Raw genomic sequence first — 22,658 nt, 5'->3', positions numbered from 1 at the left:
GCGAAACCACGTCTTAGCGGTAATTTTTCTCCCTCTTTTGGTCTAAAATGGCGGGTAGTTCGGCTTGGTATATGTAGGGGCTACTTAAATCTTTTGTTCGCCATACTACACAGAAAGCAGATATCACGCCAAACTGCCGGATGGGTTGCTAGAAAATTGCAGGAGCAGTAGACTCTTCTGCGAGATTAAGAAGGCGAAAAATTCAAAATAGGCAAATCTTGACTGTAACCTTACATCCGTAAAATTCTTAACTGCGACTGCCTATTCTTTCTGTTCTGACAGGGAGCGATCAGAATCGAGATTTGAAGTTGGGGAAAGTTAAATGACCAGATTATATTCTGATTATTAGATTTAAATCCTGTAGTGATCGCCTAATTGTAATAATTTGAAAATTGACTGTCTGCAGGTATGATATGTTTACACAATATTTTAATTCTGTATACTGCTTTACTTACGTTTGGTATTTTCAAGCTCATATTCTTCCTGTGATTCTTGCGAACGCTAATGAATTGTTTAACGCACGTGTATTTAGTAACCAAGTATGCATTTAAATAAATAAAGATATATTTTCTTGTTTCTAATACAGTTCGTAATGTACTTCTAGTTGTATCGCAATTTGCGTTTTGTTTTTTGGTTATGAATTAACACTGAAATGCAAAATTTCTATTTCAGATCTGTTCTGAGTAGCAATGGCCACCCCCACCCCGATGCTTGATCGTTTTACTTTGTATTCTATATTTATGAGGTATGTTTACACTGATTCTTAAAATCAAGTTTGTTCAAAAGTATATGCAATGTTATTTTTTAAGATTCACTAAAATAATTAAAATGTAAGATGAAACATCTGAGGAATGGTAGTTTCGATAAATTTTAAAAGATTACACCAAGTGTAGATTTTATAATAAACAAAAACATATGTCTGTTATTAAAGTTAGATGCAAATTTTAGATTTACTTGGAAACCCTTCTTTAGTGTGCAAAGTTCATTATGTAGCTTTTCTGGAGCTGATAATTTATTTCTTATGTATCCAAAAAAAAAAATAGATGGATCTGATTTTCATTGCAAATTCATTATTAAATGATTCTCCATGAAAATTTTACCTGAGCTATATTTTAATACTGGTTTGTCATAAAGAAATGTTTAGTTATCATGTTATGTATTTGCTATAAAATCACCTAGATGTTTCACCAACCTCCTTTGTTGTGTTCCTGATTTATAAAAGAATTAATTCGCCGACTTCTTGGTACAATTTTGAATCGTAAATTTTTGAATAATCATTAGGTACAATTTTGAATTTAAAAGACAATCTATACTAATAATATAAAGCTGTGGAGTTTGTTTGAATGCGCTAACCTCAGGAACTGCTGGTTCAAATTGAAAAATTATTTTTGTGTTGAATAGTCCATTTATTGAGGAAGGCTATAGGCTATGTGGGTTTGGGGTCAAAATGTCGCCACCGAAATGTCGCGGGACAAAATGTCGCGGCCAAAATGTCGCCAGTCCGAAATGTCGCCGGGCCGAAATGTCGCCGGGCCAAAATATTGCCGATCCAAAATGTCGCCGGGCCGAAATGTCGCCAGTTCAAAATGTCGCCTGTCCAAAATGTCGGCGGGCCAAAATGTCGCCTGTTCAAAATGTCGCCGGGCCAAAATGTCGCCTGTCCAAAATGTCGTAGATCCAAAATTCGCTCATTCAGTTGGTAAGAAAAATGCAAATGTTTAAAAAATGCTGTTTAACACCAAATTTGCAGAATAAATGATTACTGCCTTTAATGAATGTCTCCGTTAAAAATGGGACTGGACTAACTGAGTTTCTTGATTATTCTAAAAAGATTATTCCGTTTTGATTCGCAACTCTCGGCTGTTTTTCAGCAAACAAATAGAATACAAGCGTTACGTTATCTTATTTCTTGTGACTCGCTATCTACTAACTGCAAAACGTTCTGACGGCGTTCAGTTCTGACGTCCGATAAATTATTTTAAACTTTTCTTCAAAAATAGTGTGCGTTTGTATGTGACCGATTTTTTGGGGCCATTCTACCTGTAGTAAGAATTCGAACGATACCCGCAAGTACCCATACATGATTTAGGGCTGCGTGGTTTTTTTGCGTCAATTCGTTCAAGATAGTGGAGTAACTGAACGTTTTCATCGTTATGCGTGACTGTCATTGTTCAAAAAATGATGAACGGAATCAAATAAAATGTTAGGAAGCAGCAGGGGGACAGATTTTGGGGCCAATAACACCAGAGGGTGGATCAATCGAATGTTTTTTTTCCCTTTCTTTTTTATTATCTGTGACTGATATATCTCAAAAAGTAATATAGTAGACCCTCGTTTTCAGCGGGTTTATTTTACGCGGTTTCGATTATACGCGGTTGAAGATTTGACACCTTTATTTTATTTACGCACATGAGTTTCGGTTTTACGCTGATGCGGCAATGCAAACAGGTAACATTTTCCTCTCTTTCAAAACCCAAGCTCCTATAGATTGCAGATTACTCGTAACTAACTGCATTTTGGCGTGCTAATAATCAAACTTGGGTCCTTGGAGACATTTTATGCGATTGGTTCCAGAGCTTTTTTCCATCAAAAGTAAAGTGATTAAACTCACACAGTTCAGAACTCACTGGAAGAAGAGCTTTTAGGAGTGACAAAAGAGGTCAAAACCAACAAGGATACCAACTCCGGTGACACACAACCAAAAACGCTCACATTGAAAATTTTGAACCATTCGTAGACAATAGAAATGATCTTTTTTTCTGATTTGTTAGTAAAGGAAGATTTTATCAAGGAAATGACGCAAGTGATCATGGATGCGTTAATGCTCCGCAAAGAATTAGAGGAAAAATTCTTAATGACTACCAAAAGACTATCATAGCCAGCTCTTCTTCATAAACAGAACACGAAATTAGTTTGTTTTCTTTATGCATATTATGCATAAAAATCGATATAAGTACACATTAAACTTATTATACAATTAGTCATCACTAGAATGAAGTATTTTTTTATCTACAGAACCTAATCCCTATTTTGACACTAATATTAGGTCTCAATTTACGCGGTTTCGATTTACGCAGCATTTCCGTGAATCATAACACCCGTGTAAAACGAGGGTCTACTGTACGAGGGTTAAGACAAAATTTGGTCTACAGGCATATCTTAAAGGGCGAGTTGCTCATTTATTTTTGACTTCAGTCATCCCAAAAGAATGGATCACCGAATAATTTTTATCGTTTTATGTGACTGCTATATCTCAAGAAGTAATGCGAGGATTCATACAAAAATGTAGTATGCAAGTGAAATTAAATGAAAACAAGCCTTATTTTCGTAGCACTTTTTTGTAGCACTTTAACTAGCGTGGGTGTTAAATAACAAGAAGTTCTGTCTAGAACTATACAAGCCTACTTTCCCGTATACCCATACTACTTTCTAGTACCTGATCGATATTCTCAAAAATAGCTAAAATTGCAAATTGTTTCAAACATATTTTTGCTAATTTCTAGGAATAAAGTATTCCTCACACATCTAAAAAAATTAGATGCATAAAAAAAAAAAAGAGCACTTTTTAAACAAAGCAGCTGCAGCTAATACACTTTTTCCCTTAAAAAAAATTCTTTAAGAGCTTTCAAAACGAAAAATTAATAATTAAAATTAATAAGCTTATTAAAATAAATACATCATATCAAAAAAAAATCGTTTCTTTTTCCCCTGTTGCCAAAAATAATTTTTTAAATGAATTAATGCACTTACCAAAATAAATAAAAAGAATAAAATGTCAACTTAAAGAAATTCGCAACTCCAATGAACTATAGGGGGCACTGCAGTCACTGTCTAATGGCCGACTTAAAAACTAAAACAAACTCATGTGGTAACGAAGAAAATGCTAAAAGTGTTGTGATTTTTGTTCGTATGTATGATTTTTTCGCTTTATTCTATTAATTTTCAAAGTCTTGTGGATATTCTGGCCCACGTAGAAAGAAATGAGAATTCAAGAAGCATTACTAAACGTCAAAGATTAATGCAAAAGTTCGTAGTTCTAAGCAGCTATTTCCACGATGTTGAATTCGATATTTATCAATTCTTGATAAAACTAAATAATAATTGTGGCCTGACAAGAACAACAATTAATGCTAGAAAATTCAATATGACATTACAAATTATTATCGAAAGAAGATGATACTTCTTTGCCTTGCTTGGCTAGCGCTTATTGTTTTGCATTTGTTGCTGAGTTATTTCTCTCGAATTCCCGAATCGGTTAATTTAAAATTTTTCTGCTTCGATTTTTCTAATTTCTGAGTTACGATTTAATTATGTCAAGTTATGCAAATCATCTACAGAATTCTTACGGATATATGGTGGTAGTTTTCTTTTCAGTTGATTGACCATTATTTCTTTTTACTTATCGAATTCTGTAATCTTACTACCATTTTATTCCACTCATGATAAAAATTAAAAATAGTTTAACTAAAAACGCGAAATCTCGCCAAGGCTACTTTGCTCGCACAATACTAAAACTATAACCCTAAACAAATTTGGCGAAACCTTTCAGCTGAGAATAAAAGGAATAAAGTAAATTCTTTCTTGGTGAAACATTTTTCATTTTGTTCTACGATAATATATTCAAGAAAATATTTTGCATACCGTCCATTCCAACTAAATGCTGCTGTAAAAGATGGTTAGTTAAATTAATTTAAGATTAAAAAATGCTCATATTCTTACAAATTCATACAAAACAATAAATTTTTTTACCTTGTATAACGTTATCCAAGTTTGTTAATCCAGTTTTCGCTTTCACCATTTTCAATCAACTCATATTTTGGAAGGAAATAAGGAAAACTAACATTATTTTGAGAAGCTCGAGAACACTACTAAGGGACAAATTAATTTCTGTAGCTGAAAGCAAACTAAAGACTCATCGATTGCGTTAATAAATACTCAGAACAAACTGCCTGTGTTTACGTCAACAGACACACGTGGAACGCAACGTGGCAATGTTTTAGTTTCATCGGCAGTTTTGTAAATCACCGCAAGGTAGCGTATTCGAGCGCTGGAGTTCCGAATACTTTTCATTGTCAAAAAAAAAAAAATCGTCTGCGCATATTGTTATGTAGAAACATAAAGGACTTAGAGTTTATTCGCCGAAAACTGAATACCTAAATTAAAACTTCAGCGTGAAAATAAAAACATCATATCAACAATAATTATTTCACAGTGAAAACCATAGCTGCGGAGTCGGAGGCAATCTCATTTTGGGATAAAGGAGTCTTAGACGAATATCCAAGAATCGGAGTCAGTCATTTGTCCTCCGTGTATAAATTTTTGCCAAAGCTTCGAAGTCGGGGAGTCGGAGTCCGATTAATTGTCGGGCACAGGAGTCGGAGTCAGAGTCAGGTGCCTCTAAGTTCTCGGAGTCAGAGTCTGGAGTTTGGCGTCAAGAGCTATTTCCAACAAAATTTGTTTGAAATAAATCCGCCTTCAACTACGGAATCTATACATTGACTTTCAGTTTCCCCGTAGGCGCTAATGTTAAGTTTTTTTGAACTGTTCAAAATTGAACAAAAAATTGTTCAAATCAAAAAGGACAATATGGAAATGAGGTGTTGTCTCCGAGATCTTTCGAACAAAAAAAAGTTTGTTCGAATCGGACTATTCATTCAAAAGTTATTAGGGGGGGACAGACAGACCGACAGACATTTTTCCCCATCTCAATACCCTACATTCCAATTTTTAATTTTTCGATATTTATTTAATTATTTTTGATTTTTTTTTGTTTTTCGCGACATTTTTAAGATGCATTAAGCCTTCTTTCATGCTTTTTTCTTCTTTTTCTGACTTTTACTGGGAAAGTAGGCTAAAAACTGAGTTTGCATTCTTATACAATTTGCGCAGTAAAAATTCACTAATTAAAACAGCAATTTTTTCTGAGAGGGAAAAACTTATTTGTTTATTATTATTATTATCAATATTCTTTTCTTTCTGAATTACCAAGCTATATTGAGCTGGAACTATTACTTTTTGAAACTCATTTTAAAAATAAGTCTAGGTCAAAATTGATATGAATAGTCTCATTGATATCAGTTATTTCACCCTACATTATGAAATTTTTTCTTTTCTATTTAAAATTGGAAAATGTGATTCAGCTGACAAGCGCTACTTCGCAAGCATGAAAGTATCCTCTTGAAAACCTCTAATAAAATAGCTGTTCTAAAATTGTCCCCCTTGATGTTCTATCGAATATATAAATTTCATGAATGTTGAGAATTGAAAATATTTGTCATCGCATAGAGTCGTTTTTCAAAAATCTGAGTGAAAGACACCTGTTTTAGCAGTTACGGGTTTCATTGATTTCAAAAGATTTGACGGTGAACATTTCGACGTAATTTCAGAATTTTACTCATAAGACATGGGAGTTCCCACGGCAATAATCTGTCATCTCTGTTAAACATTTGTTTTGCTGTCCCTAAATCCCGGTCGCATAGGACATACAAATGCCCTCTCAGAGGAAGGTCTCGAGCAGTCTTGTTAAACTTCTTCAGTTTCATTTCCAGAAAAAGTCTCAGAACAGTTTTGATCTTACTTTAACCAATGTATATCTCACTGAAAACGTACATTTTTTTTTACAGTTCTTAGGGTGATGTTAAAAAATCTATGAGAAAATTAAATTTCATTAAGATACTTTTCGACTTTATTTCCACCCTGGCTCGTGATTTCGAATTTTTCCAGTGAAAGGGGAGAAGGAGGATAACGGGCGTATAACCAATGCAAATTTCATAGGATTGCTATAAAAACCACTTCCACTTGTATATTAAAAAAAATTCAAAGCCGGGGGCCATTCTGCCTGATCCCCTGAATGACTGACCTGTCACTACCGTATTAATATGCTAGAGTGAAGGAGTTATTTGTTTTTACTTCATTACGCTAAAAAATACAAACTTGTTGACCTAACAAATTTTGTCTAAATCCCGCAAGGAAGGTAAACACTAAGTTTAGCAGATGCCTTCTGTTTCACATTTCTGTAGCTATCAAGTGAATGAAATGTCAGAATTCAAGTTGTATGGCTAAATCATTTTATTTATAATTATCCTATAATTAACAACTGTAAAACAAACTATAACATGAGTAAAATGTATAAACAAATATGAGGAATTTCAACTCTCAAAAACATCCTTCATGTTCCAAAGGAACATCCTCCAAAAAAACACATTTGACACCCTAACTTGACTTATCCTAAAAATGTTTCAAAAATTTTAAGTCCCTAACTCTCATGGTGAAACTCTAAAAGCCATCCCCTAAGTGCAGGACGTCGCCACAACAGCGAACGATCCTCTCAAAAATACGACTATCGTCAGTCGAAAATGAGAAACGCGAGCAGAAGAAGTGATCTCCTTCTCATTTCCCCCTGCTTATATAATACGGCGCACTCAATGCACGTCACGCCGGATATGCCTACGTAAGAGCTCAGTCTGGATGCTTCCAGAACATTCGATTTGCCGCGGAGCTATCGGGAGATTACATCATCTCCGCTCGTGCTCTGACGTCACATCGTTCTTCCTGACGAAACACGTCGTTCGAAGTCGTTCTGATGTTTACAGGTTGATTCTCCCGTACGCGAATTGAAACAAGCGTCCTTTAAGGGACAAGTTTAACTGCCTTTTCATTATTAAAGAAATACAAGTGAGTAAAAACATTTACACTTAGTTTTCATTTAGCTTTCAAATCGAATTGTTGAGAATATTTCTCAAATAGACATTTTTGGCTATCAATGCCCTCCCTTCTCGACAATTCATTTGATCTCACATATTCATTTAATTTCAAGCATTATCTGATTTAAATTTCCAAAAAAATTCTCACTCTTCAAAATTTCTTTAAAGACAATTTATTACTCAAAAAAATTAGTAAATTTTTAAATCTAAATCTCACGTTAGTTAATTTTTATCGTTTCAAAAATTCGTTAGTTTCAACATTTTGTAAAAACAAACACTTAATATTCTTCTTGAATTTAAGTAAAACAACATTTGCACATCACAACAATAATATCACAAAACATAATTGTTAAAGTCCTATAGGAGTCCTAGAGGAAAAAAGTTCAACCATATTCAGTCCAAAAATTCTCAGTCACAATCGTATCTTCACAAAATGTCACTGATCTTAAAAAAATCCCGCAGTTGACAAAAGCTCATGTTGGTGGACAGACATCAGATTTAATCTGAAAAATAACGATAAAAACCACAAGTAACTGTTCTAATATCAGCAATTTAACAACAATTGTATAATATGTATAATCATAATAAACAGTTTTGAATATAAGTTCAAGCTTCATTTTTGATCAAAAAAAAAAAATAAAAACAGAAGTATATAAGCTCATTTTTACATTAATTTAAGTTGACAATCCATACTAAAAAAAAATTTAACAAAAACATAAAAAAATGACTTTCTGCACGCGTTTTTCACAAATGACTGCTCATCATCGAAAAATGATTATCAAAAAATTACAAACACTTTCTACAATAGATTAATCACTTGAATTGAAAAAAATTTCTTGAAAAAATTTTAAGTCGTTTTGGGTTCGTGGCTTCGTGAAAATATCTGACAAGTTAGATTTACTTTCTACATATGAAACAGTAAAAATATGTTTAGCAATCAAGTCACGAATAAAAAATAATTTCACATCAATATGTTTACTCCTGTGATTTTCAATTGGTGATTTTTCAAAATCCAAAGAAGCTTGATTGTCTACATAAATAATTGCTTTTATTTTTATGAACTTTAAAAGTTTATTTTTCAAACATTCTTCGAGAATTCTGTCAAACCACAATGTTTCTTTTGCCGCTTCTGTCAATGCTATGAACTCCGATTCCATAGTTGATAAACTAACACTCCGTTCTTTAAAAGTTCTCCATTCAATAGGAGCTTTGTCTAACATAATTATTTGACCCCCCAAAGAAGTTCTGTCATCTTTATTTGATGCGAAGTCTGCATCTGAAAAAGCTACTATTTGGATTTTACTGCATTTTAATTTTAATTTTAAATTTCGGGATTGATAAACATATCCAAACAATTTTAAAAGGCCATCCCAATGACGTTTTCCTGGGTTATTCTGAAATTGATTAAATAAATTTACAGTGTATGCAATGTCTGGTCGTGTTCTATTGGCTATAAATGCTAAACATCCTAACAAATTACGAAAAGGAAACTTAGTCATTTCAAACTTTTCATTTTCTGTCTTAGGACAGTCAGAATTAGAGTAAACAATGCCTTTACTAATTGGAAGAGAGGTAGATGGGAATTTGAATTTCTTAAAATGATCATACACTTCTTCTATATAGGAAGATTGATGTAGATACAATTCTTTTCCCATTAATTCAAATTCTACCCCTAACAATTTCTTTGTACTTCCCAATACCTTCAAATCAAAATGTTTACTTAAAGAATTAATTGCACTGTTTATATGACTTTCCTTTTTACCAAAAATCACAATATCATCAACATATACAAGCAATAGAACATTAGGATTAAAATATACACAGTTACATGATTCAAATTTCTTAAAACCAATTTGTGATAAAACTTGATCTAATTCATAAAACCACAAGCGTCCACTCTGGTGTAACCCGTAAATAGCCTTATTTAATTTACAAAAATAATCTTCCTTTCCTTTTGTTACAAAACCGGGAGGCTGGCTCATATATATCAAGTCATCAATTGGTGCGTATAAGTAAGCGCTCTTTACATCGCACTGTATATTTAACCAATTTGCACATGTAATTAACAGAGAAAAGAAAAATCTAATTATTCCAAAATTACATACTGGGCTGTATGTCTCATCAAAATTTTGGTTTTTGATCTGATGCATGCCGTTTGCTACCAATCTGGCCTTATAAGATTTAACTACCCCTTTCTCATCTTTCTTTAAAGTGTAAAGCCAGCGAGACCCTACTGGAACAACATTTTCCGGTAATTTTGCCAAATTCCAGACTTTTCGGCTATGCATAATTTCTAGCTCAGTCTCCATTGCTTTTTGCCATTCAGCACTTTCTTTTACCTTTAAAGATTGTAAGTCCTAGGGATTTGAATTTCATTTTCTAGTCATAAATTCTTATTGTTTTTCTTTGAGCTTACAGACACATTATTTACTTGCCCCTCTGTTAGATCTTTCCCTTTAAAACTAAACTTATCTGGATCATATTTTATATCTTTTAATTTACAATACTTTTCAATGTCATGTTTAGATCTTAACCTTTTCTTTTCCCCTTTCTCATAATAATATACATCATTTCGTGTGCTATCCGGTCTTTTCACTACTTTTCTCACCCAAACTGCATCGCGTAGGTGTAAACCACTTTCGCTGTCAGAATCCTCAGATTGAGAACTCGTTTCACTTTCCCCGCTAGCAATCGAGCTTTCAGAATCGGTCGAATCTGAACCCTGCTGTTCACTTGCCGTTTCATTCTCGCTCAAGGTTGCAGGCGGAAGTGCCATGGGCCATGATAGAACTCGATTCTCCTCCTCATTTGACTCATTTCGAAAGTCAGTTTGGAAAAAATAGTTTTCTTTGAACGATACATTTATTGATTCTATAATTTTGTTGCTGTCGGGCAGATAAATTCTATACCCTTTTCTATTAAACGCGTAACCTATGAGAACACCCTTTTGTGCTTTTAAATCCAATTTCTTTCTTAATTGTTTGGGCACACCAACAAACAATATTGTTCCGAAAGCGCGGAGATGCCTTATAGAGGGTTTTCTCCCCCCATAAAGTTCAAATGGGGTTTTAGTCTGATTGGCATGGCAAACCCTATTCCAGGTGTACGTAAAATATTTCATTGCCTCTGGCCAAAAATTCTGAGGTAAACCGCTCTCCTTTAAAATCACCCGCGTACTATCGGCAATTGTTCTGTTAAAGTTTTCTGCCGTCCCATTCTGTTCAGGAGAATAGAAATTGGTTAATTCATGATGTATACCTTTCTCCTTAAAAAAATCATCTAACTCATGGTTTACGAACTCAGTTCCGTTGTCTGTCCTTACAGCCTTGACTTTCTTTCCCAAAAAATTTTCCGCTTTTATGATATGATTCATCAAAATTTCGGGTACTTGGCTTTTAAACTTTATAGGGTATAGAGAACTTCTTTTTGAAAAATCATCTATAACAGATAAATAATAACGTTCTCCATTTCTACCCTCAACATTGCAAGGCCCCCAAACATCACAAAAAAGCAAGTTCAACGGACTGTCTGACTTTGTATCCCCAATAGGTTTAAAACTCACTCTTCTGAATTTTCCTAATTTACAAGTGTCACAATTAATTTTAACATTTTTAAATTCTGGTAAACCATTAACAGCTTGTGAACTCCCTGTCTTTTGGATACATTCTGTATTTATATGTCCGAAACGTTTATGCCAGGTTTCAATATTTATATGATTGGACTCTAAAAAAGTATTTTCATTATCAGTATTACAAACAGGCAATTGGTTTGATTTTACAGAATCAACAATATATACACCATTTTCTAAATTTGCTTTAAAAATCAATTTACAAGTTTTATCTAGTACTTTCACGGAGCCACCACCCCCTTCAAATTTAGCACCTCCCAAATCAAATTTGGGTCCGGACAATATATTTCTCCTTAACCTCGGTGAATACATGACATTTTCTAAAACAACAGATCTATTTCTGAAACGAACTTTAATTTCCCCGCTGCCTTCAATGGGAAAAGTCTGTTTCTTGACTGCTACTGCCATTTGAACATCCGTTAAGGGAGAAAATGTCCTAAACCAGTTCCGGTTATGGGTATAATGATGACTGGCCGCCGTGTCAAAAATCCATGTCGATTCCTTTACCCCTACTTCATTTAAATTTGCCTCTGATAAGAAAAAGGATCTATACTCACATCTGTCAGTTGATGGAGATCTCCGCCGGTCCGTTGTATTTCTATATCTGGCTCCTCTCCGTCGACGATCCCTTCCTCGTTGGTTCGATCTTCCCCTAGAATTTCCATGTCCTGTGGTGCTTCCTCTCTCGTTGACTGGACTTGGGGACTGGTTCGTCGTATGATTTTGTTGTCTCAGCTCTGGGCAATCCTTCCTGAGATGTCCAATGCGGTCACATCTGTAACATCGTTGCCGATTTTGAACTGTCATCACCTCAAGCCGCTCCTTAGTTTTCGTCTTCAAAACCATGCGGTTCTCTTCAATCACAAGATCCACTACCAGTTTTTCGAACTTGAAATCCTGGTCACTCCTTGTAAGCATTGCTTGGACTAGATGATCATATTCTTTAGGCAAGTTCTGTAAAAGCTGGAAGCAGATACAGTCCTCAGGATATTCGGGATATGTAACCTTAATTCGATCAAACAATCGTTGTAAACGGGCCACAAAAAGGGAAATATTTTCATTTCTTTCAGGTTTTGAATTTTGCAGTTCCAAGAACAGCTGCATCCGGGCGCATTTGTTATCTGGGTAGAAGAACAATTTCAACTTTTTCCATGATTCTCGGGGATCTTCACAATTTTCGATAATCTTCCTAAGTCGTTGCTCAATATTTAAGAAAATCATAGAAACTGCTGCTCTCCTCCGAACATGGTAATCTTTAATATCCGCTTTTGTGATTCCTCCCTCTTTGTTCTCGATCGGTTCTTCTTCCTCACCAATAACAATTTTCCAGCAGTTCCTGTCCATTAGCAGGAACTTGAGGTTTGTCGCCCATTCGACATAATTCGAATCATTCAATTCTTCAATTTTAACGGTTTGGGTGGACATAGTTCTTTACTGGGCAAAAATTTCGTATCGTTTTCAATTCATAAATTCTTTCATCTCTTCGCTTCGATGAGATCGCTCAAAAAATTAATTTCCAAATTTCTAATCGATATTTTACCCAACAACATTTCTTCTTCAAATTCACTTTCTTCAAACTGACGGAATGTGAATAGGGAAGGGCAGTCTGGGCCCATAACCCTCTTGTTGACCTAACAAATTTTGTCTAACTCCCGCAAGGAAGGTAAACACTAAGTTTAGCAGATGCCTTCTGGTTTCACATTTCTGTAGCTATCAAGTGAATGAAATGTCAGAATTCAAGTTGTATGGCTAAATCATTTTATTTATAATTATCCTATAATTAACAACTGTAAAACAAACTATAACATGAGTAAAATGTATAAACAAATATGAGGAATTTCAACTCTCAAAAACATCCTTCATGTTCCAAAGGAACATCCTCCAAAAAACACATTTGACACCCTAACTTGACTTATCCTAAAAATGTTTCAAAAATTTTAAGTCCCTAACTCTCATGGTGAAACTCTAAAAGCCATCCCCTAAGTGCAGGACGTCGCCACAACAGCGAACGATCCTCTCAAAAATACGACTATCGTCAGTCGAAAATGAGAAACGCGAGCAGAAGAAGTGATCTCCTTCTCATTTCCCCCTGCTTATATAATACGGCGCACTCAATGCACGTCACGCCGGATATGCCTACGTAAGAGCTCAGTCTGGATGCTTCCAGAACATTCGATTTGCCGCGGAGCTATCGTCAGATTACATCATCTCCGCTCGTGCTCTGACGTCACATCCTTCTTCCTGACGAAACACGTCGTTGGAAGTCGTTCTGATGTTTACAGGTTGATTCTCCCGTACGCGAATTGAAACAAGCGTCCTTTAAGGGACAAGATTAACTGCCTTTTCATTATTAAAGAAATACAAGTGAGTAAAAACATTTACACTTAGTTTTCATTTAGCTTTCAAATCGAATTGTTGAGAATATTTCTCAAATAGACATTTTTGGCTATCAAAACTGCCTATTCTCTTGCCATATTCACATTGCGCCTCACTATTCTTTCATTCACGTTCAGAACAGTTTAGTTTTACTTCCATACCAATTTTTTGTCTGAATCCTTGCGTTACATCTTGGTCCTTTGCGTTACATCTTGAGTATTATTATTAATCAGATTAAACGAGAAAGAGAATTCCGTTGCAGCAGCCTTTCGCATGTTTACATTTGTAATAGTATACAGAAAAACGTATGTTTTTCTGAAAACTATTAATTTTCTGGAATTAATCTGATGTTTACGAATTAAGACAGGAAAAAACGTTTGGAATTTTTGAAGGAACTTACTTTGAAAGGCAATTAATATTCTTTCGCAACTTTTACGCTGAAAAGCATCGACGTACATTTAAATTTTTTGTACCAATTGAACTAGCGAATTTTGGACCGGCGACATTTTGGGCCGGTGACATTTTGGACCGGCGACATTTTGGGACAGCGACATTTTGGACCGGCGACATTTTGGGACGGCGACATTTTGGACCGGCGACATTTTGGGCGTATACCGGCTATGTGACATCATACGATGACTATTAGGAGTTGAGCAGCAATAAAAATGTTATGAAAACGGGAAAATTTATATTGTAATATATATTGCTTGGAACACATGCATAGTGGCTCTACCTGAAAGTGCAGGCTTCATGATCCAGTGAGTGTAGGTTCGAGTCAGCCATGAGGCAAATCTCGAGGGTACTTTTTAGAGACCCTCTTAAAAAGTGCTTAAAATGATTTGTAAAAAAAAAAATTTGTGGTGTATCATTGTCTTATTTTTCTTATTAATTATTTTATTAAAAAAGCTGAACAGTTTTTTTGTTTGAACGAGCTCATATCAGGAACTACTGGTTCAAATTAAAAAATTCTTTTTGTGTTAAATAGTTCATTCATTGAGGAAGGCTATTGGCAATTTTGTTGAACCAGATTGACTGAAATATTTGTTATTGCAAATTAAATGTTTAACTAATTGTTTAGTTCCATGAATTCCTAATAGATTGCGGGGTTAGTTTAGTCCTATGAATTCCTAATAGATGGTGGGATATCTTAACTCTTCGATAGGGCGCTGATCGACAGTGTCAATAGCTGTGAGGAACCATGCCCATGCTATGCTGTTGTGGTCAGTGAACAGATTATGCGTTTTTTTTTTTTTTTTCACGATGTTCAGGTACATAATTTGTTTTTGTAGGATTTTTATACTGGATTTTGTTTTCCTTATTTCTTCAACGTTTGTTTTTGTGCTTATAGTTGAAGATAGTTACATATCTAAGTAAATAATGTGATTTGTGGTATTATTCAATTGGGTGATTTTTCTTTATAAATTTTTTACTATAGCATAGTTTATTTGGCAAAACACTTTAAATTGCAGGGAAAAAAACCGCTTCGCTGGCCAAAGGACAGAGGTTACAGTAGCGTGGTTGCTTGGCACGTTAAGCGATGAGCTACTGTAAAATCCCGAAAATACAACCCTATTTTCAAAACAAAACTTCTTAATTTCAGAAGGGGGGGGGGAGGGGTTATAATCGAGATTTTTTTTGAAAAATTAGCCAAAATAACTGTTTTTAGTAGTATTAATTTTAGAGTACAAAAAAGAAATAAGTAAATTAGAGTTAATATTAATGAAGAGTGAGAAATTAATTAGTAAAAACCTGTCATAATTTTCTAGTAGTAATAAATTGCATGTGGGCGCCATTTTTTTTCAAAAGAAAGGATTTTGCACCTTAAGTTGGCAAAACCCCTATAATTTATCGCTTGAAAATTCACCATGTACTGAATGTAATAAGGTTACAGTTAAAGAAGTAAAATCTTAATGTTCTTGTTTCAAAATAGAAGCAAAAATTGCAGTCACGGATGCAAATTCGTTGTGCAGATCGCAATTTCAAAAACTGAGCTTTACAAAGTTCGCGAACGTAAACACAGAATAATCTCTTATTTGATTTAGTAAAATATACATTTCTGATTATCGTAAACTCGTTCAGTTACTTTAATTCTCCTTTAAAAAAGGTTATTTTTAAGTTTCGCGTTACTTTTTAAGCGACGCATTTTCGTAATGGCACCCCGTTTACAAAATGGCATTGTGTTGAAGATTGTTCATTTTCAGGAGTTAGAACAAAAATGCCCCTTCCAAAATAAATAAAAAGCATTACGATCGTATAAATTTTATTTTGTAATACATACAAACAAAAAAAAGGTGCTCTTGCATCAAAAGGAGTCGAGACATTTTGGAAGGAATAAACCCTGCAGACCATTTTTTTTTCTTTTTTGCTCAAATCATTGTTTTCTTTTCTTTTCTTTATTTTTTTTTAGAAAAGAAAACCTGCATGGGGAGAGGGAAACTAAACCTCTGTAAATGCTTTCCAAGTAAAGCAGAAAAGGTTATCCTTTTTTTTTGGAGGGCGCGGAAAATGAAAATGAACCAAAAATTTTTCAGGATTTTAAAATGATTCCACTTTCCACAAAAAGGGGGGGGGGGGCTATAATGAAGGTCAAGATTTACGGTCGCCACTGGCCACGTGGCGACTCAGTTTTCAAAATTGGCGACCCGAAAAAATTTCTACAGTTGCCAACTTTTTTTGGGGGTTATTTTTATTTTAGATCCCAAGAAAAGGGTTCCACACCACTCCACAGATGCATCAGTACAATAAGGATTCACCCATAGAGAATGTACTCTGACTGAATGTTGTTTATTTTACAAAGCTTGCATGTTCTTTCTCACTGCCTGCCTGTATGTTGGTTAATTTACGTTGCTTGAATGGTCCTCTTATGAGATTCGGGCCATGTAAAATAAGCAAGAATGCAGTGAATTAGGAAGCCATTTGCACAAGATTAGAGCGTTTGCTCCTTTGTCTTGACTCATTGTTTTTCAAGTAATTAGCGTACTATAATCATGATTTCAAAATGAAATCATTTTATTTTAGATTATATTTCAGATTAATTTTGATTATGTCTTCAAAGTAATTACCTTTTCACGTTTTATGTCTAGTTGCTCAAATGGTATATTAAATTCAAACTTTATTTTTTTTACATTGTATTATACGCCTCCTACAAGTATACGAAGCTTTTTTTTTTCTTCAGGCCCATTTTAGAACCTGCAGATTACAGGATGCCCGCGGATAATACGCAGGAAAATATGGTTATTAAACAGGTTTGTACACTCTGGGAAAACTTGGAATTGTCAGAAAAAATGACATAGTTAAAAAAGTCAGGGAAATTTCAAATTTTGCCACAAAAAATATTTTTCCCATTAATTTTGTATCTTGAGTTCTAATCTTCATTTTTATCGATGTTTCCTGAAAAAAAAAAAAAAGTTTTTAGGCAAAATGACGCTGGCAATAAAATAAAAAAGGCGACCCAAAAAAAAACTTCCGCGGACGCCATTTTTGCCCCTCAATAGTTCCAAAGAAAAAAATTCCTAAGGTGAACAGGAATAATGCATAAATTTAACGTTAGAAGAACATTTTCCTGCATCTTAAGCACAAGCTTGTGGATGGTAGTGTCAATTGGGAAAATCGTTTTTTAATCTTTTCAGCTACGAATGAAGCGTAGTCGCTATTTTTGGTCATTCATAAGATGGAAGTAGACATGATGCTCAAATGCCTAAGTTTCCAAAAACAAAGCAGAATTGGATGTTTTCTTTAACTGCAAACTAATGAAAACAATGCAAAATGTGCTGCCACTTGTTTTTTTTTTTTAATTTTATTTTAAATATGTAGTTTTCTTGAAAAATGAAAAATTTTGAAAAATGAAAAATTTTGTTTTTAAAACTTAATCTTATCCTCATTGCCTTGGATGCAAATATGCTAAAAACTTTTCAACTGAATTGTAGTTTCACGAAGATTTATTATTTTAAAATTGTTTTCATGCTACAAATTCAAAAATTTATTTCTCAATTTTTGTCGTAGCCACCATATTTGGTCATTCCCAAGATGACAGTACAGTCGGATCCCTCTACAAGGCGATCCGACTTGCACAAAATGGCTATAACACAAGTTTTTCGTGAGTTATTAATTTTTTATTGAGGACACAAATTGCTCGCCTGTAACATAAAATGTTTTTGGAAAGGAGCGGCGGAGCGTTAGAATGGGCTTCACTGATACTAAATATTTGTTTTGTGAATGGACTTGCATAACTTTAGCATCACTGGAAGCGGAAGTTCACACAATGTATTGGTCTAAACAACCCTTTGCTTTAGTTTAAAGTTTAAACAAATAACTACTCCGATTCTTAACTTTTTTTTTCATTTTACATATCAACGTTGATAAAATAGAATGGCTTCGAAACACGCTTTTTCATTTAAGTTGGAGAAAATGGAAAGAAAAAGTCAAAGTTTCTGACCATCAAAGAAAAAGTCAAAATACTCAATACGCTTGAACAATTAAAAAGTATTTCAAAAGTAGAAAGGCAATTAAGTATGAGTGAATCTTCGATACGTACATTAAAATTCAAGAAAAGGAAATCCATAGACTTTCAGAAACTTAGTTTTAATACTGAAGCTCGCAGAGTAGTGTCTAAGCAAAATACAAATATCATGAAAATGAAAGCGCCTCTTTCATTGTGGCTTAAAGAGGCCAGAAAGAGGGTTGTTCCCACATTGCATAAACCATCAATCATCTTCATTATTTTAAAAATTATAATTAAGTTTGCGATATCTACTGTTCAGGGGTATTATAATGCAGTAATGTATTTAATGTAAGTACCATACTGTTTTAATTCATGTCTCTCATTGATCATTGATTTTGTGTTTCATAATAATAATTTATAGAAACGCTTTTTCTAAAATGCAGTAAAAAGTCAGTTCTTTATATAAAAAAAAAGGTAACATATAGTTAAGAAATGGTTTAAAACAATTTGAAAGGTGCTAACACATGTTTTTAAAATAATTGGGTATGCTAATAAATATTTCTAAACATAAGTTGTTAATGCGAAATTTCATCTTGCGCGAAGGGTCTTGGAACGCATCCCTAGCGTAAGTCGTGAGCCGACTGTACACGAGACTTTTTAAGTGTCTAGGTTTCCAAAAATGGCATTGGATGTTTATTGCAATGCAAACTATTGATAACAACGCAAAATGTGCCCTTTTTTTCTGGGTAATTCGTAATTATTTTCTAGAAAAATGCGAAATTTTATCTCCAGAACATTTTTTTAAATTCTGATTGATTTAGACGGTTATGTGCTAAAAACTGACTATTTTGTCTCAATTGTAGTTTTTTAAGGATTAATTATTATTAATAACTACTTTTATGCTACAAATTCAAAAATCTACTCATTATCTTAAATTTTTTACGTAGTCGCCATATTTGGTCGTTTGCGAGATGGAAGTAGACAAAAATTAACAAAAACATAAATAGATGGTTATCTCAATGTCTATTGAAAGCAAATGTACAAAAAAGAAAATTTTTAATTTTAATGCAAGCGTGCTTTATATGCAAAAGGAAAAAAAAAACTGATTGGTATTGGCCTATGATTGATGGATGTTGACTTTTGTTAAAATACATTATATGGTATGCCCATCAATGCAAGAAGTTAATCATAGTTATATTGAAAAATAGCTTTGTACTTTGCTCAATATGTTTTGTGTTACATATTAATAAGAAAATAAAAAGAATCGTAAACCAAAAGCGGAGAAAGATTGCTCCTGATTACAGCAAACCGTTTACATGCATGACATGTGGCATCAAAGAAATGCTAAAATAAGTTGAAAGTACTTTGTTTTTAAAAAATAGTAAACAAATAAAAACAATTTTGAACAAAAAGGTTTTTTAAAAAAAAACTTAAATTGTGACAATTTTTTAAAAATTTTTTTAAATTTTTATTTCACAAGTGGAAAAGTTTCAATTCTTACGCATTGCTGCTTTGAACAATTTTGAAAATATTGTCACTTAAACTTAATTTTGAATGAAGCGAGTAACCTGGAATTTTTTAAAAAAATAACCTGGAAAAGTCAGGGAATTTTTTTTTTTAAACCAAAAGTGTCTAAACCCTGTATTACTTTTTTCAAATTCTTTTTCTAAAACAGTTTTATGTTTTGCTTTAAATCTTGTTCTGAAAGTATGAAAACATTATGCAAATTTTGGCTCTTTAAAAGTGAAAAAAAAAAAAAAAACATATTGTATGTTTTTTTACATGAACCCTCCAAAGTCGTTACAATCCTATTTGATTCCCTATTAACTCAAACAGCCTTTATTCTGAAAATCGTAAAAATAGTCAGACAAATTATTTAATTTAAAACTTGAAATTGTTTGTTGTTTTGCCCCCCCCCCCCCCCCCCCCCGTTTTATCATCATCATTCCTTTGCCATAGTCAATGTTCCATGTCCCATAAATCCTGTATTTCATTAAAATTCCTATACATCATTAAAAATAGAAAGAAAAAAAACCATATTTCTATAAACTATCTTATATATAAAAATCTTTTGTGCGGACGTTTGTCACCATAAGGCTTTTATACGGCTGGACCGATTTTGATCAAATTTTTTGTGTGTAATTATACTTTGGCAAGCATGGTTTCAAAGTGTGATAGATCGACTCGGAAACGTTTTTGTTAATTAATTATTTAATTTAAAGATTGGATGGTTATATCTCCCAAATGATTAATATTTATTTTAACTTATTGTTGAGCGAGAACTCAAATATATATAATTAACCCGTATTAACAGAGACCCCTGTTTTAACAATATGTATTTCCTCTGCAAGGTGGTTGGTCCCTTGTCCCGCTCCTGAATTAGGGGATCGAATGCTCCTTCCCAAAATTTGCACCATTTTAAAGGTTAAGAAACGCAATTTTATGCTATCTGTAGTGATGTTAAGGGGATGATAAAGGTTTGGGGGCTCTCTTTCCAGAAGTTTCTCGTTGATGAACTAGGGAAAACACAATTACTGGCTATCTCTGGGAATGTTAATAAGGGAGAGGCTTTGGTGATTTTGTTTAGAAAATTTTCAAAACTTGAAGTCCTTAAGGAGCAATTTTACACAATCTTTGTGGAAAAAAGGTTTCTGAGGCAGCTCTCCTGCAGAAACTTTTTAACAGTGAACACACAATTTTAGGCTATAACTAGTGACATGTAGGAAATGGGAGGGTTCGGAGGCCCTCTCTGGAAATGTTGTGAAAACGATGTTGTTTTTGGAGGAGGAATGTGATTTATCGTTTATTTCTGTGACTGATGGCATCAATAGACAATTGCAAAATTGGCTTATATTGGGTCCAGATTATTGAATTTCTTCTATTTTATAATCTGCTCCCCTATCAAACATGTAAGTTCTGTAGTTTCCTTTATATTATCTGTTAAAAAAGTAAAATTAATGAAATATAATAATGGATTATACCCTGCCTTTGTGCTTTATGATATCGTAAAATGAGATTCAATCGAGTTCTCATCCCTAATATAATGTGTTCATTAATATTTAAATTAGGTAGAGCTCTGAACTCTCCTTTCGGTAAGTAAGAGATGCAGTTATTGGTTGAGGGTGAGTGCCCAATCAGAAGAAGATGAGCAACCAAATGCAAATAAAATTGGTAGTATAAATAGTGCGATATCAATCGCTTTTTCTCTTCTTGTATGGGTTGTTAGGTGTTAGACCGGATAGGAGTAGCAGAGTATCTGCCTCTACTTATGATCGGGGGTTCCCCTAACCCCTTGAGGCCCAGCGCACGGAGAACAAAACGCAGCCACGGGACTGAACGTTCCGAAATGGAACGCCTCCATCGGCCCGAGCATTTACAGCAGTTAAGCCTAACTTTACAAAAATATTCATGTAAAATCAGCATCTCAAAATAATGACTTCAAGTTTTTAAGTTGCGTAAACAATGCTACTGATTACTAGTTTTTAATATAAAGAAAATGACATTATTAGAAGGGAGTGAAATGAATAGAAAACAAATTTTAACTATGCGCACAAAATTAAATGGTATGCGCAGAAATACTAAGTTAGACATCGTGAGTGTGGAATCAAAGAAAAAGAAATGTAGCAATAATAATCTGTACATAATATAATTTAAATTGAAAGAACTTAGGTCAACAAATTTAAACTAGTTAAATTCCCATGCAACAAGTCTCAAAACTACATCATAATGCATTCGAAAACATTTCCCTTCACTCACTTTGCTAACCATTTTTACTGCAGTTTTCCAGTCTCCAAATGAAAAAGAATAAATAAAGAACAAAATCAGAGAAAGGATTCAAAAATAATCATGAACTTCAGTGCCCCTTTAAATCATTCATGTACTTTTATTGAGCAGGGGAATCTGAATAGTCTGGAACACTTACACAAAAATATTTTAACCTTCCTCCCCTCCCCCATAATTTATTCAAATAATATATCTCTTTCAATTACTCCTAACAAAAAAAAAAAAAAAACAGCAAAGATTTAAACAAGAGCAATTGAGACCTTATAAATCAAATGCGCAGAGCAGTGATTCACTGTCTGTTTACATTAATAAATCTATCATATTCAGAGGCCCAAACAAGAAACTGACGCCTGTAGATGAAGGTCAAATACCATGTGACTTGAATATGATGAAAGTTATATAGCCATTTAGCTCCATCTATTATCGTTTAAATATTCATTTCAATTGTTCCACTTCAAGAAAGCATATATGTGATGTTGGGATGTCAGCGTCAATCAGAGGGCATAGCATGGAAGTGCGGCTGATATGAGAGGAATCGTTGCAGCTCACCCGTGAGACGCTGGGTGCAAACGGGTTAAGTTATGTTCTGTTTATGTTCTTCTAAGGTTTTAAGGATCAATAAATTACTGGTTTGTTTTTAGAAAGTTTGTATGTCAATTTAATGTTATCGTAAATAACAGTTAATAAAACCTCCAGTGTGTTGTTTTACTTTTGGTTTTTGTTAAAT

The 22,658-nt window shown here is 33.8% G+C and overlaps 1 protein-coding gene across 3 annotated transcripts in view; it reads left to right on the top strand.

The window, feature by feature from the left end:
- The first annotated feature begins 280 nt into the window (after nt 1-280).
- LOC129231410 (programmed cell death protein 6-like) overlaps nt 281-22,658 on the top strand; it is a 51,351-nt gene continuing 28,973 nt past the window's right edge. For all 3 annotated transcript variants that reach the window (XM_054865719.1, XM_054865721.1, XM_054865720.1), the window contains exons 1-2: nt 281-406; nt 673-745. In XM_054865719.1, coding sequence (XP_054721694.1) covers nt 690-745 — 56 coding nt within the window. In that variant the 5' untranslated portion in view covers nt 281-406; nt 673-689. The remainder of the gene's footprint in view (nt 407-672; nt 746-22,658) is intronic.

This window comes from Uloborus diversus, chromosome 10, assembly GCF_026930045.1.
Source record: "Uloborus diversus isolate 005 chromosome 10, Udiv.v.3.1, whole genome shotgun sequence".
Lineage (NCBI taxonomy): Eukaryota > Metazoa > Arthropoda > Arachnida > Araneae > Uloboridae > Uloborus > Uloborus diversus.
The sequence above is the reverse complement of the archived record's forward strand: the minus strand, read 5'-3'. Positions and strand labels throughout refer to the sequence as shown.